The 16547-nt window shown below is 35.7% G+C and overlaps 2 protein-coding genes across 30 annotated transcripts in view; both read left to right on the top strand.

The window, feature by feature from the left end:
* Positions 1 to 16547, top strand: part of LOC144295044 (tripartite motif-containing protein 77-like) — a 62122-nt gene that overhangs the window by 4273 nt on the left and 41302 nt on the right. For 3 of the 29 annotated variants that reach the window (XM_077867422.1, XM_077867429.1, XM_077867408.1), the window contains exons 2-3: positions 7009 to 7112; positions 9704 to 9776. The exons of 3 other annotated variants lie outside the window; for them this stretch is intronic. The gene's annotated coding sequence lies outside the window, so the exon portion shown is untranslated. Of the gene's footprint in view, positions 1 to 7008; positions 7129 to 9703; positions 9777 to 10545; positions 12104 to 14350; positions 14429 to 16547 lie in introns of all 29 variants that reach the window. 23 more of the 29 variants (XM_077867420.1, XM_077867428.1, XM_077867407.1 and 20 more) reach the window with 15 other exon arrangements.
* On the top strand, positions 1248 to 1768 carry LOC144295042 (small ribosomal subunit protein uS11). Its single transcript, XM_077867388.1, has one exon. It carries the CDS (start codon positions 1266 to 1268, stop codon positions 1719 to 1721), a length of 456 nt encoding a protein of 151 aa, XP_077723514.1. The 5' UTR covers positions 1248 to 1265; the 3' UTR covers positions 1722 to 1768.

The following is a 16547-nucleotide window of genomic DNA, read 5'->3' as shown; positions in this document are numbered from 1 at the left end:
AAAAAAAGAAGAAGAAAAGAAAAGAAAGGAACATTTCTTAATTCATTCTATGAGACATTACCCTGATACCAAAATAGGACAAAGACACTACAAAAAAGAAAATTATAGGCAAATATCTCTGATAAACATAGATGAAAAAATCCTCAACAAATGTTATCCAACTGAATTCAACAATACATTAAAATGATTATTTACCACAACCAAGTAGGCCTTACTCCAGGGATTCCAGGGTGGTTCATCATCCTCAAATCAGTCAATGTGATGCATCACATTAAATAATAGGAAGGACAAAAGCCATATGATCATCTCAATAGATGTAGAAAAAGTATTTGACAAGGACATCTGGGTGGCTCAGTGGTTTAGCATCTGCCTTCGGCTCAGGGCATGATCCCAGAGTCCCAGGATTGAGTCCCATATTGGGCTCCTTGCATGGAGCCTGCTTCCCCTGTCTTTGCCTCTCTCCTCTGTGTCTCTCATGAACAACAACAACAAAAAAGCATTTGACAAAATACAACACCTGCTTATGATATATATATATATATATATATATATATATATATATATATATCCTTAACAAAGTGGTTTAGATGGAACATATCTCAACGTAATAAGGCCACATATAAAAAACCCACAGCTAACATTGTACTCAATGATGAAAAGCTGAAAGATTTTCTTCTTACACTAGGAATAAGACAAGAATGTCCACCATAGCTCTAGAAGTTCTAATCACAGCAGTAAGACAATAAAAAGAAATAAAAGGCATTCAAATTGGTAAGTTTATTCTGGCCATGCTAAAGTTTGAGAACCACTGTCTCTCTAGACAGAGAAATTCATCTTGATACCCAAAGAGAAAGGCAGTTGCTTTCATAGATTTACAGAGTGGGAGGAATCAACTCAAAGTCTCCCAGTTAGTGCAACCAGCTGCAAGTCTAGTGTTTCTGGTTGATACCCATTCTTCATCTAGTCCCATCATGGGTCCATCTTAATCTACTCCTGTGAACAAAACTGTGACAATAACCATCAATATTATACCCTGTTTACATCTTATATGCAATAGGGAGTGAGAGAGAAAATATTAGATATAAAACATATACCTAATGCAGTATAGAAGGAGACAAAAAGGGTTAGAGTTCTTGTGTCACCAATGGATCATTTTTCATGTTCAAATCTCTTTAAAAGGTATGTGACTTTTTAAGAGAAAATAATACCAATAAGCGTGGGATTTATAATATATATAAAAATGTATAGGAAGAAGACGCGCAGAAATGGCACCTCGTAAGGGGAAGGAAAAGAAGGAAGAACAGGTCATCAGCCTTGGACCTCAAGTTGCTGAAGGAGAAAATGTGTTTGGTGTCTGCCACATATTTGCATCCTTCAATGACACTTTTGTCCATGTCACTGATCTTTCTGGCAAGGAAACCATCTGTCGCGTAACTGGTGGGATGAAGGTGAAGGCTGACCGAGATGAGTCTTCTCCCTACGCTGCCATGTTGGCTGCCCAGGATGTGGCCCAGAGGTGCAAGGAGCTGGGCATCACTGCTCTCCACATCAAACTCCGAGCCACAGGAGGAAATAGAACCAAGACCCCTGGACCTGGGGCCCAATCAGCCCTCAGAGCCCTTGCCCGCTCAGGAATGAAGATTGGGCGGATTGAGGATGTCACCCCCATCCCCTCCGATAGCACCCGCAGGAAGGGAGGTCGCCGTGGTCGCCGTCTGTGAACAGGATTCTTCAAACTATTTTCTGTTAATAAATTGCCTTTGTGTAAGCTAAAAAAAAAAAAATAAAAAAATAAAAAAAAAAAAAATAAAAAAAAAAAAATAAAAAAAAAAATAAAAAAAAAAAAATAAAAATGTATAAAAATAATAATAAAGAGTCTGGTCTATATATGTCCTATAAGAGATGTGCTTTTTTTTAAAAAAAAGAGAGGATTTTTTAAAAAGATTTTGTTCGACAGAGATAGAGCACAAGCAGAAGAGGCAGAAGGAGAGAGAAGCAAGCTCCCCACTGAGTAGGGAGCCTGATGCGGGGCTCAATCCCAAGATCTTGAATCATGACCTGAGTCAAAGGCAGACATTTAACCTACTGAGCCACCCAGGCGCCCCTAAGAAATGTACTTTAAGTGTAAGTACAAATTGGTTAAGAGTGATAGGATGAAAAAGATATAACTTGATAATACTAAGCAAAAAAAAAAAAAAAAAAAAAAAGCAAGATTGGCTTTTACTGTATTAGAGAAAGTATGGAAGTATGGTTAAGAACAAAGAATATGCGGATCCCTGGGTGTCTCAGCGGTTTGGCGCCTGCCTTTGGCCCAAGGCGCGATCCTGGAGTCCCGGAATCGAGTCCCCCATCGGGCTCCCTGTACGGAGCCTGCTTCTCCCTCTGCCTGTGTTTCTGCCTCTCTCTCCTCTCTCTCTGTGTCATAAATCAATCAATCAATCAATCAATCAATCAATCTTTTTTAAAAAAAAGAACAAAGAATAGCAGGGCTAGGTAGACAATTTTTTAGTATATATTTTTTGTATTTTGTCATTTGGTAAAAAAATTATTGAAACTTGCTAGTTTTCTTTTATTGCCTTTTCTGTCATTTCAGTGACAGAAAATTTTTTCCCCAATTATTTTATCATAGTAAAAGGTTATTTTAGAAGATAAAATGGTCAATTCACCAAGGTGATATAAGGACCTAAACATTTAGGGCTGAACTAACAGACCTTCAAAATTCATGAGGCAAACACAGATAGAACTGCAAGAAGAAATAAGAAATCCACAAGTAGGATTTGATACTCCTCTGTCAATATTTGACTGAACAAATAGATGCAAAATCAACATACACAGGAGATGGTGACTCTACTTACTGGTGGCAAGCATTGCGTAATATATAGAATTGTCAAATTGCTATGATGTGCACCTGAAGCTAATAACATTGTATATTAACTATGCTTAAAAAACATAGTAGATGAAACATTATCAACCAACTTGAGGTCATTAACATTTATGAAACACAGCACCCAGTAACAGCAGATTAAGAAATCTTTTACATTGTGCACATGTAACGAGGTAGTTCACATTCTAGGTCATAAAATGTATTTAAACAACTTTGAAATGATGAAAATTTACACAGTATGTTATCTGAGCATAATGGAATTAATTTAGAAATCAACAACAAAGATTCATAAAATCTCCAATTATTTAGAAACTAACATTTCTAAACAATTTATAATTCAAAAAAGAAATATATAGGAAAATTGGAAAGTATTTTGAGCTCAGTAAATAAAAACACAACATGCCAAAATCTGTGGGATGCCTGTAAGGCAGAACTTAAGAAAGAACTGTCTAGCACTAAAAGCCTCTGCAATTAGGAAAAATGGTCTCAAATCAATGACTTCAGATTTAAGAATAAAAAAAGAATTAAACCCAAAGTAAACAGAAGCACAGAAATAATAATGAGCAGACACCAATGATATAAAGAAAAACAATTGAGAAAACCAACAAAATCAAAACCTACTGACATTGGGGAAGATTGGTAAACTTGGTTAACTTGACATCACTGTTGATTGTACAGATATTAAATGAATAGTAAGAAATTGTGGTGAACAACTTTCTGCCAATACTTTAGGCAATTTGGATGACAAAGAAAAAAATTCTAGAAAGAAACTTTAGCAAAAGACCACCAGAAACACACTTGTAATTTAACAAATTGGGTTGATAATTCGTTTTAATGAGGGAAAACATATGCCGGGGGAATCATGTTGGGGTCTGAGGAATAGAGTATTAGAAAGAACCTATTATAGGATTTGAGCTTTGGCTGATGGATTTGAAGGGGAATCTAAGGAAAAAGAAGTTTGCTCTAATTGGGTGCTGTCAGCAAGCAGAGACATGTGATTCATCCATTTTATTCTTAGGTCTTTCACTCAAACTGAATATAGTATTTTCATTAATAAGTATGTGATTACACTATGTTGCATCTGCATAATCAAATAGTATTCAGCAATACAATTATGCACACAACAACAGACAAATCTCAAAATAAATGCTAAGTGAAAGCAACTGGGCAAAAACAACTATATGGTATATGATGTATTTACACACAATTCTAGAAAATGCAAGCTCATCTCTAGGACAAAAGGCAGATCAGTGGTTGCCTAGAAAGCAGCAACCTGGAGGGTCAGGGGAAGAAGATTAAAAAGTGGCAGGTGGAAACTTTGTTTATTGTTGTTCATTATCTTGATTGTGGTGGTGGTTCTAGACATGTATACATAGGTAAAAACGTATCAAACTGTGCAGTGTAAAGATGTATACAGCTTATTGTCAATCCTACTTCAATAAGGTGGTTCAAAAAGAAAAGATAAAGAGTCATTATTTTCCTAAGTTTTAGACAGTCACTTGCATCAGATATAACCTTCAATCAATATACCTTTTCTTCATCTATAGAAATTAGAAGTTGCATCTCAGTGCACACATATTTTTTAATGGAATGGATTTGAAAGTAATCTGAAAGATTAATTGAAATCCAAGACTTATACATGAGTCTCTATTTCCCCCATATGTATCATAGGTAAAATAGCATTTTCTACCTTTCATATATTGGCAATATGATGACTCACTACTATCTTAACATTTATTACATTTATAATATCATAATAAATTACAGGCCTGAGTTTACAGAATCCAAGTAGGAAAACTCAGAACGCATTTTGTTCTTCTTCGACCAATGGTGATTTTTTTCCTACTTCTCTATCTTGATTCCTACTCAGTACAAGATGTCCAGAAAATTATTATCTGCCCTTCATCAGATAATATTGATGATAAGAACCACAGATAATAAGAACCACTTCATCAATGAGTGATGGGCCCCATCCAGACAGGCTGAGAAGTATTTATTTAAAAGGTAGACTATTTTTACAGAAAAACATTTTTAACAATCAGAAAAATCATCATGTACATCATGTTTAAGAATCAGTGAGGACAAAACTGAGTTTTAAAAGATTTCAAACAGGCTTATATTATCTTTTATCCTTTGCTACCACTCCCTAATTTTATTGAGATGTAGTTGGTATATATCACTGTATACGTTTAAAGTATAGAGCATGATGGTTTGCTGAAACCATCATGTTTTCATCAAATCATGTCATGTTTCATGAAATTATTACTGCAATAAGTTTACCTAGTATCCATCATCCCACATAGACACAATAAAAAGAAAAAGCAAAAAAAGAGGGAAAAAGTTTTTCTTTGAAATGAGAACTCTCAGGACCTACTCTCTTCACAACTTCCCTGTATATCCTACAGCAGGGTTAACTGTAGTCATCATGTTGTACATTATACTCCTAGTGTTTATCTTATAACGGGAAGTTTATACATTTTGACCACCCTCCTCCTCCTTCTACTCTCTGCCTCTGGTAGTCACAAATCTGATTTCTTTTTTAGGAGTTTAATTTTTAGATTCCACATATAAGTGAGGTTACACTATATTTGTTTTTCTCTGACTTCTTTCATTCAACATAATGCCCTCAAGGTCCATCTATGTTGTAAGGAGCAGGACTTCCTCATTTTTTATGGCTGAATAACATTATATTGTATACCACAATTTCTTTATCTGTTCATCTGCCAGTGGAAACTTAGATGATTTCATGTCTTAGCTATTACAAATAATGTTACTAAGAACATGGGGATGAAAATACCATTTGGGTGATTTTATTTCCTTTGGATAAATTCCAAACCTATAGATGGCTTTTGGTAGTATTGATATTTTATCAATTATTTCCAATCCAAGCATGATACCTTTTCATTTATCAGACCTAATTGTTGGATCACATGGTAGTTCTATTTTTTATTTTTTGAGGATCCTCTGTTCTGTTTTCCATAGTGGCTGTACCAGTTCAGAAATCCATCAACAATGAAAAAGAGTTCCTTTTCCTCTACATGTGTGCCTGCATTTGTTACCTCTTGTCTTTTTGATGATGGCTACTAGAATAGGTGTGAGATAATATGTAATTGTGGTTTGGGTTTGCATTTTCCTTATGACTAGTGATATTGAACATCTTCTCAGCTACTCGTTCCCCTTCTGTATATCTTCTTTGGGAAAGCATCTATTCACATCTTTTACCCATTTTTAATTTTAGATTTTTTTTATTGTTGAGTTGTAGGAATTCTTTACATATTTTGGACACCAACCCCTTATCAAATAAATGGTTTGCAAGTATTTTTCTCATTCTGTAGGTTGTCTTTTCATTTTGTTAATGGTTTTGCTTGCAGAAGCTTTTTAGTTTGAGGTAGTCCTAAGTGGTTATTTTTGATGTTATTTTGATGCTTTAGGTGTTATCAAAAAAAAAAAAATCATTGCAAAGATCCCTGTCAAGAAGCTCTTTTCCTAGCTCTTCTTAGCAGAGTTTCATCATTTCAGGTCTTACATTTAAGTCTAATCCATTTCCAGCTAGTTTTTGAGTAGTGTAAGATACAGGTCAGGTTTCATCCTCTTACATGCAAATATCCAATTTCCCCAACACCATTTAAGAGACTGTCTTTTGTTCATTTAGTATTCTTGGTTCTCTTGTCATATTATGAGTTGACTGTATATGATTGGGTTTATTTCTGGACTCTTGATTCTATTCCATCAATTTCTCTATTTTTATGCCAGGACCATATACTATTTTGATGACAATAATTATGCAATATAGTTTTAAGTCATAAAGTATAATTCCTCCTGCTGTGTTGTTCTTTTTCAGGATTTCTTCAGCTATTCAGGAATTTTTGTGGTTTCATAGAAGTTTTAGGATTTTTTTCCTACTTTTGTTACAAATGCCATTGGAATCTTCATAGAGATTGCATTAAACCTATAGATAGCTTTTGGTAGTATTGATACTTTATCAATATATTTCCAATCCAAGCATGATACCTTTTCATTTATTAGACTTAATTATTAAGGGTTTAAGGAAATTGACCTCATGCCACATACATCAGGTTGTATATAAATATTTATCAATATCCTTTTGTGTTATGTATTTTCAGGATCATTTTTGTACGATTTCTCTGTCCCAAATTCGACATTCATTTGAGATACTCAAGAGGAAGATAAGGATAATGGTATTTCTTGTAATTTTTAATTTCCAGAGGTATTGGATTTCTTAGGTGAAGTATATTGGATTTATTTTTTTTATATAGAACATTTTTTTCAGATTGTATTTATTTGAGAGAGAGAGAGAGAAAGAGAGCACGAGCAGGGAGTAGGCATAGAGGGAGAAGCAGACTCCCCCCTTGAGCAGGTGGCCTTATGTGGGACTTGATCCCAAGATCTTGGGATCATGACCTGAGCCAAAGGCAGACACTTAATGACTGAGCCACCAGGTTTCCAGTATATTGGATTTCTTAGGTTTAGGAGTACATAATGTCTTCGCATTAGAATCATCAGGAAGCTTTGAACATGCTAATGATTAAAGCCCAATCACAGAGATTTTAATAATTGATCCAATACAGGTATTGGTAAAATGAAGAGCTCTCCGGGAGGATAGGACTGTAAACCATGAGTCTATAACCTGTAACTCAAAGTTTGGTCAAAGATCAGCAGCCTAAGTACCACCTGGGAGCCTTCTCAGGTTTCATTATGGATGTACTCATTGTCAAATTTACTCATTTTGACAGGATACTTATGTAGACTGAGGAAAAAAAAAATACTAACCTCAAAATAAGTTAGTAAATGCCTTATTTTTCATACTGAGGACAATAGCCTGGGAGACAGTATTTCAGATTGCTCTGAAGAACTGCTCCAAAGCTTGTTAGCTTACAGGGAGATTATATGCAAAGAGGGAAAGGGATGTATGTGCTTGCAAGGTATTTTCCAAATACCTGTGCATCAGAAGGTATAATTTTTCTGGTTGTAAATATTAAGGTTTACTGATTTCCATGGAGACACAAGAAAGACCTTTAGGTAATCTTAATATATTATGTCTCTATCATATTGGATTTTTCAAAATTACTGCCTGCATGCCTCTGCCTAACTGGTTTTCCAGTTCTTATTTTTGTTATCTCCTTGAGATCACTTGAGATAGTTCTAGAAGGTTGACATTAGGCACCTACTGTAATGTTAGGCACACCCACCTCACTGAAGTGTACTTTAATTTGGAGAAGCATTGGTCTAGAAAACATACACACTCCAATGGGATTCATGTTCTTTAAAAAAGTTACCTTGAGTACAAGTCCTTCAAATTGTGTTTCTCAAGAGACTAAATTTTTGTAACTTTTAGAATGAACTTTCATTTTTCAGAGAATAAAAACCCCACCTCACTGTTCTTGGTTTATAGTTTAGATTTTAATCAGATTATCTGACACACATTTAACAGATTAAACTATTAAAATAGGGACACCTGGGTGGCTCAACGGTTGAGTGTCTGCCATTGGTTCAGGGTGTGATCCTGGGGTCCCGAGATCAAGTCCCACGTCGGGCTCCCTTCAGGGAGTGTACTTTTCCCTCTGAGTATGTCTCTGCCTCTCTGTCTCGTTGTGTCTCTCATGAATACATAAATAAAATCTTAAAAAAATAAACTATTAAAATATATTACCACGAATGAAGTTCCCGGAGATAAATACCTACAAACTATTTTTAAGAAAAAAGTCCTTTCTTAAGTTGCATCATATCTGAGAAATCCTGAAAGCAGAAAATGGCTCTTGCGAGGATCACACACCCTTATTACTTTTTCTAATAGCCTGTAATGGAAGAAAATTTCCACAAGGTGACAGTAGCGCATCAATTCCAGTCTCTGAAATTGAAGAGCTAAGATTTTTAAGGATAAAAATGGCCTTTCTGAATTCATTCTACTGTATGGAAAAAACCTATTAATTCAAACTGCTTTAATTACTTACAGTCTGATATATCTTTAATTGCTTGAATGGTTTTCATTTTCATATTTTTAAAGGAAGTAGTAGTATGCATATTGACTGATTTGACCTATGAAGGTGTTTTATTCTATTTTTAGAAGTAGGTCTTCTAGAAAAATGTTAAACTTCCATAACTGATGGACATTAGTTTTTATTTTGTTAAAAAGTAATGAATCCCCACAATATGCCTGATTTTTTTTTTCAAAGGGTGCATAAGCAATTCAAAAGTAGGATAGCCTTTTTTTTTTTTTTTTTTTTTTTAGGATAGCCTTTTTAACAGATGGTGCTGAAGCAGTTGGATCTCCACAGGCACAGTAATGAACTATGACCTAAATTCACATCTTATACAAAAACTAAGTCACATCATAAAAGTAAAACAGACATAAAAGTAAAACTATAAAACTTTAAGAAACAGGAGAAAAGTCCCTAGGACTTGGGATTAGGTAAAGAATTTTTAGGCTTGACAACAAAAGCACAATCCACAAAAAGAAAATATATAAAACTGGACTTCCTCAAAATTAGAACTTCTATTTGGGAAAGATGTTGTGCATGAAAAGACAAATCATATGCTACAAGAAATCATTTACATACCACATATCTGAAAAAGGACTTGTATCTAGAATAAAGAATTCTTAGAAGTTTAAAAAAATCTATCCAATTAGAAAATAGGCAAATAGACATGAATAGACATTTCACTGAAAATGATATACAGATGGTAAATAATGAAAATATATTCAATATATTTAGCTCTTAGGAAATTGCACATTGAAAGCACAATGAAGATCACTATTTTTTTCAGATTTTCATTTTTTTCAATTTTCATTTTTTTCAGTGTCAACACCAAATGCTGGCAAGAATGGAAAGGAACAAAATCACACATACATTGCTGATGGGAATATACAATGGTATAGTAAATCTGGAAAAAAAGCATAGCAGTTTCTTACAAAACTATGTGCTAACCGTAGGACCCATCAACTGAGCTCTTGGGCATTTATCCTAGAGATGGTTTATGTGCACACAGAAACATGCACATGATTGTGTACAAGTTGTATCCATATTAGCCCTAAACTGGAAACAACCAAAATGTTCATCAATGTGGGAATGGTCAAACAAACTATGCTACATCTATACGTGATATACTACTCAGCAATAAACTATGAATATATGCAATACCCTGAAGTGATCCCAAGGGAATTATGTTGATTTTAAAAGTCAATCTCAAAAGGTTTTGAAAAAAAAAAAGCCAATCTCAAAAGGTTTTGAAATGAATGATTCCATTTATTAAGTTAAATTGCTAAACCATTTACTCAATTTAGTTATTTCTTAATGTTTGTACCTATTTGCTTGAGGATATGTGCATCTATAGTTGGATTCCACCTATAAAACTGTGGTCACATGAGTAAAACACTTTGAAAAATTTAGTGTATAGTTACCCCTATGTAAGCTTATGGCTCCTCATTTGTAACAGCTGCATAGTATTTCAATTTATAGTTAATGGCACATGGCCAGGTTTGTTTTTTGGTTTATGTTCTCATGTTGTATTAAATTTATGTTCTCATGTTGTATTAAAAAAATGTTGTGATGCACGAAGATACAAACACAAGGAGGCTTTTCTGTATCTTTGTCAAATAATGTTGAATTAAAATTACAGCTTTAAATCATGTGCGTATTCAGCATTGTAATCAATAGGGCTCCTGAATCTGCCGCAAGAGCTGATAGAGCAAGAGGATAACAAGACAGCGTCTACAAGAAAACAATGTGATGAGGTGTCCCCCATGAACCCCAGATGGAGCAAGTGAAGCTAAACCGCCAACATCTAGAGAAATCACCACTGTTTTGGAGGACATAAAAGAAAGGCAACAGGGTTTCCAAGATCTCTAAGAGCTGGAAAACTTAGAAGCCCAACTGATAATAAACACTCTCAAATTTGGAGATTCCTGAGTAACATGAAGAGTTCAGTGGAGTAACCTAAGAGCAGCAGCTGGGTCCAGGAGAGGCTCCCCTGTTCTTGACTTGTAGGGGACAGTGAGGATGGCAAAAGCTGATGGAATGAGTGGTCTGTACCTATGAACCCACCAAACCAACAGCCTGCAGGACACAGCCCTGACCTGAGGAGAAAATTCAGGAAGTCAATTATTATTTGAGCTAAAAAAGGACACTGAGGCCCCCAAAAAAGATTTGACATGTAGATTATCTCCTAGTTCCAGGAATACCAGATGCTGTGCATGGAAAACAGGAAGTCTGATATTATAATCTAGCCCTTTTTATTAATCTGGCCAGTCTCTATTCTACTCAGATCCATCATAAGCCAGATGGATGCTCAGCATATAGTATCTAATAGTTCCTTGGGAAATAGATGCTAAGAGAGCCTTCTTGAACTCCTACCTGTGGGTTGAAGTATTGATCTGAAACATCACTGGTTCTTGATTCTGCTCAGCATTTTTATCAGAGGCGGGGATTCCTTCCTCCTGTGAAGAGCTATAAACTCTATGTGTTCCCAATCAATGATCCTGTCCTGCTATCTTAGAAACAGTGTTCAGTGTGACCTCTCTCCCCTCAGAAAAAAACATATATTCCTTCTAATTCCTCCTCATTCGTTCTCTCTCTCTCCCTTCTATTCCACCAGCAGATACATTTTTGTATGCTTTCTCCAGAATTTTTAAAAAACCTTCTTCTTTTAGTGTAGTGGTGATGAGCACAGAGTATATTTAACTTCAAAGACAAAAACATATGTAGGATAAAATGGACAGAAAGGAACATAATTAGCAGGTACTCTGATAATGTAGACATGATGGAACAAAGAAGAATGGGAGAACAGAAGGAAGGTCTGAGGTGGTCTGAGCTTACAGACCACCTCATCTATGATGCCCAGAGTCACAGGATCTTATGTGTAAGCTGTAGGCATATTTACTACCACAAGTGAAACATTTAATGTTAGTATTACTATATTAAAGGGGAGGATGAAGAATAGCATGGGGAGGGGAAGGAAGATAATACAAGCCAATGTTGTCTCAGTTTGCAGACAATGACTACTGTCAAAAGAAAAAGATGACTTCGGCAAATTATATCAGGAATCCATCAGAATAAAATCCAACCTTCCTAAATATCTTAACACCAGAACAAAATCAACAAATACAAATAAAATAGGAACAGACAGATATGGGCATATAACCCATAGTGGAAAAATATGACAACCTAAATAAAACTATACAAAACTTTCATGTCAATAAAGGTAAATGAACTTTACTTTCTTATTAAAATAAAAAGATAGTGTCAAATTAAAACACAATGCAAAACTCAATTCTGTGCTGAATGTAAGATATATTTCAGAAAAGTTAAAAGCAAAAGGATGGAAGAAAAGTAAAAGGATGAGTAATAAAAAGATTTCTTTATGGAGGAACAGCAGAAAGTGAACATGTGATGTATGTGTTCATGTTTTTACACTTACACTAGCATGAGCTTATTTCAAGTGTTTACACTACTAGTGTGTTTATTTGAATGTGTAAAGAAACTATCTTTTTAAAAAGATTTACTTATTTATTTTAAAAAGAGAGCACAGGGGTGGGGGAAAAGGCTGAGGAAAAGGGAGAAAGAATCTCAAGCAGACTCCAAGCTGAGCGTGGAAGTGGGTCCCCTCTCACAACCCAGAGATTATGACCTGAGCTGAAACCAAAAGGCTGATGCTCAACGAAATGTGCCACTCAGGTGCCCTAAGACACCACTTTTATATTAATAAAAATAGAAAGCATAACAGTGAGTGAAAGAGGAAAATGATACCATCTATATTAAGGGCCAAAAGAGGGGAGATCCCTGGGTGGCTCGGTGGTTTGGTTCCTGCCTTCGGCCCAGGGCATGATCCTGGGGTCCCTGGATCAAGTCCCACGTTGGGCCCCCTGCATGGAGCCTGCTTCTCCCTCTGCCTGTGTCTCTGCCTTTGTCTTTCTTTCTCTCTCTCTCTCTCTGTATCTCATGAATAAATAGATAAAATCTTTAAAAAAAAAAAAGGGGAGGGGCTGTCAGGTAGTGATCGCATTACCATAAGGCAATCTGTTTCCAGTTAAAATGTCTGTGCCCTTCTACCGAAATCATGTGTGATCCCAGGAAAGTGTTTGCTTCTCACAGTTCTACATCAGCTGTGCCATTGCTGTCTATACAGTCTGAAGTATCACATGTAGGTTTACTTCATATGATCATGTTGATGGCCACATTTTTCTCTTTAGAGAAGCTATGATATTACAATTATATTTTAGGTAACTTGTCTGGTCCTAGACAAATAATCCTTTGAGAATGTGGATGAGAGATATAACTTGATCCACATGGTATGACCCTTTAGTAGAAATCCAGGGACTGAGTGCATTTTGTTTTATTTTTTAAGATTTTATTTATTCATGAGAGACACAGAGAGAGAAGCAGAGACATAGGCAGAGGGAGAAGTAGGCTCCCTGTGGGGAGCCCAATGCGAGACTCTATTGCAGGACCCCCATTATCATGCTCTGAGCCAAAGGCAGAAGTTTAACTGCTGAGCCACCCAGGCATCCCAGGGACTGGGTTTAATTGCAATTACTGTATCATCTTGATCAGGTTGGAAAACAGATTACTTTTCAATTTCCTTAGGCTATGAACCTGATTATGCTTAATGTGAGAAAGCCTGAAAAATTTATGATTTGTTAAGGATTTAATTTATTTTGTGGCTCTTTTATCAATATAAAATTAATAATGCAAAACTGTATTATATAGAATAATTTAGGATAATTTCCCCCCCTTTCTCCTAGTAAGAGAAAATGCAGAGATACGTGCAGATCTTGCTTCATTAAGCAGTGTTTGAGGGCCACAGTTTCCCCTAGTGATGTATAGAGATACCCTCTTATTTGTTGATCAGAGTGGGTAACAGTAAGCCAGAATCAGGCTTATGGAGGCCAGATGAGAACATTACTCCAGAAACACAGCATATACCTAGAGTTTCTGTTTTTTAATATCGATATCTTCAGCGTTGTAAGACTGACTATACCAAGGCAATAATTACACACTTTTTATAAAATCTGGTACAAAAACATTTTAAATGTGTGTGTATTGCTTTTGAAATTTTTCTAGTTAATTGACTAGTGAATAGAAACAGCAGAATATAACGACTTTTTGTAAAGCATGTAGAATAACCACGTAATGAACACCTGTGTCTCTAGGCACCTGGTTTTAGGAACTAGACCTTTATGATTACTTTGGAAGCCACCTTTGTATCTTTCACTGATTACATCTTCTTTCATACTCATAACACTGACCATGATGTATTCTATGTTTTATTACCACTTTGCTATCTTTGTGCTTTATTTTTAATATGTCAATACATAAGTTTGTTCATTTTGCAAGTTTTTTAATGTTATTCAAATAGAATCCATCATGTTTTTTGTAATTTCCTTTTCTGAACAAAATTATTTTCCTGAAAGTCTACTATTGTTTCTGTATATTTTATCTGTGCTTCTAGCTGTACAGTTTTGCATCTTATGAGCCTGATGAATTATTATTCCATCATAACCAGAAGTGGAAGTCTCCTTTTATTTTTGTAAGTAGTATTACTATTAAACATATTTTTTAATTAAAAGAAAATGGATTTTCTCATTTTATTATTTGTACTATTGCTTTATTTATTTTTTTCTTTTTTAAAATTTGTTTTCATTGAAGTTCAACTTACCAACATATAATGTAACACCCAGCGCTCCTCCTATCAAGTGCCCTCCTCAGCGCCCAGCACCCAGTTACCCCAACTCCCCGCCCACCTCCCTCCCCTTTGACAACACTTTGTTCATTTCCCACAGTTAGGGAGTCTCTCATGGTTTGTCTCCCTCTCTAATTTTGCCCACTCAGTAGCCTCCTTTCCCTTATAATTCCTTTCACTATTTCTTATATTCCCTGTATGAGTGAACCATGTGATGATTGTCCTTCTCCGATTGATTACTTCACTCAGCATGATACCCTCCAGTTCCATCCAAAGCAAATGGTGGGTATTCATCCTTTCTGATGGCTGAGTACTATTCCATCGTATACATAGACCACATCTTCTTTATCCATTCATCTGTCAAAGGACATCAAGTCTCCTTCCACAGTTTGGCTATTGTGGACATTGCTGCTATGAACATTGGGGTTCAGGTGTCCCGGTGTTTCACTATATCAGTATATTTGGGGTAAATCCCCAATAGTGCAATTGCTGGGTCATAGGGTAGCTCTATTTTTAACTTCTTGAGAAAACTCCACACTTTTCCAGAGTGGCTGCACCAGTTTGCATTTCTACCAACAGTGCAAGAGGGTTCCTCCTTCTCCCCATCCTTTCCAACATTGGTTGTTTCCTATCTTGTTAAGTTTCACCATTCTTACTGGTGTGGGGTGGTATCTCATTGTGATTTTGATTTGTATTTCCCTGATGGCAAGTGATGCGGAGCATTTTCTCATGTGTTTATTGGCCATGCGTATGTCTTCTTTGGTGAAATGTCTGTTCATGTCTTCTGCCCATTTATGATTGGATTTTTTGTTTTTTGGGTGTTGAGTTCAATAAATTCTTTATAGATGTTGGATACTAACCCTTTATCTGATAGGTCATTTGCAAATATCTTCTCCCATTCTATAGGTTGTCTTTCAGATTTGTGGACAGTTTCTTTTGCTGTAAAGAAGCTTTTTATCTTGATTAAGTCCCAATAGTTCATTTTTGCTTTTGTTTCCCTTGTCTTCATAGATGTATCTTGTGAGAAGTTGCTGTGGCCAAGTTCAAAAAGGTTGTTGTCTGTGTTCTTCTCTAGTATTTTGATAAGATTCTTGTCTCACATTTAGATCTTTCAACTATTTTGAGTTTATCTTTGTGTCTGGTGTAAGAGAATGGTCCAGTTTCATTCTCCTGCACGTGGCTGTCCAATTTTCCCAACACCATTTATTGAAGAGACTGTCCTTTTTCCAGTGGATAGTCTTTCCTTCTTCGTCAAATATTAGTTGACCATAGCGTTGAGTACCCACTTCTGGGTTCTCTATTCTGTTCCACTGATCTATGTATCTGTTTTTGTGCCAGTATCATACTGTCTTGATGATCACAGCTTTGTAGTACAACTTGAAATCTGGCATTGTGATGCCCCTGACATTGGTTTTCTTTTTCAATATTCCTCTGGCTATTCGGGGTCTTTTTTGATTCTATACAAATCTTAAGATTATTTGTTCCAACTCTATGAAGAAAGTCCATGGTATTTTGATAGGGATTGCATTAAATGTGTACATTGCCCTGGGTAGCATTGACATTTTCACAATATTTATTTCTTCCAATCCATGAACATGGAATGTTTTTCCACCTCTTTATGTCTTCCTCAATTTCTTTCAGAAGTGTTCTGTAGTTTTTAGGGTATAGATCCTTTACCTCTTTGGTTAGGTTTATTCCTAGGTAGCTTATGCTTTTGAGTGCAATTGTAAATGGGATTGACTCCTTAATTTCTCTTTCTTCAGTCTCATTGTTAGTGTAGAGAAATACCACTGATTTCTGGGAATTGATTTTATATCCTGCCACATGCTGAATTGCTGTATGAGTTCTAGCAATCTTGGGGTGGAGTCTTTGGGTTGTCTACATACAGTATCATGTCATCTGCAAAGAGAGAACATTTGACTTATTCACCAATTTGAATGCCTTTCATTTCTTTTTGTTGTCTGAT

This window comes from Canis aureus, chromosome 23 (genome assembly GCF_053574225.1).
Source record: "Canis aureus isolate CA01 chromosome 23, VMU_Caureus_v.1.0, whole genome shotgun sequence".
Classification (NCBI taxonomy): Eukaryota; Metazoa; Chordata; class Mammalia; order Carnivora; family Canidae; genus Canis; species Canis aureus.
Note: the sequence above shows the minus strand (reverse complement) of the source record. Positions and strands in the feature narration are given on the sequence as shown.

What these genes read in the sequence shown, in the direction of transcription:
- LOC144295042 (XM_077867388.1), top strand. Translation starts at nt 1,266, where the DNA reads ATGGCACCTCGTAAGGGGAAGGAAAAGAAGGAAGAACAGGTCATCAGC.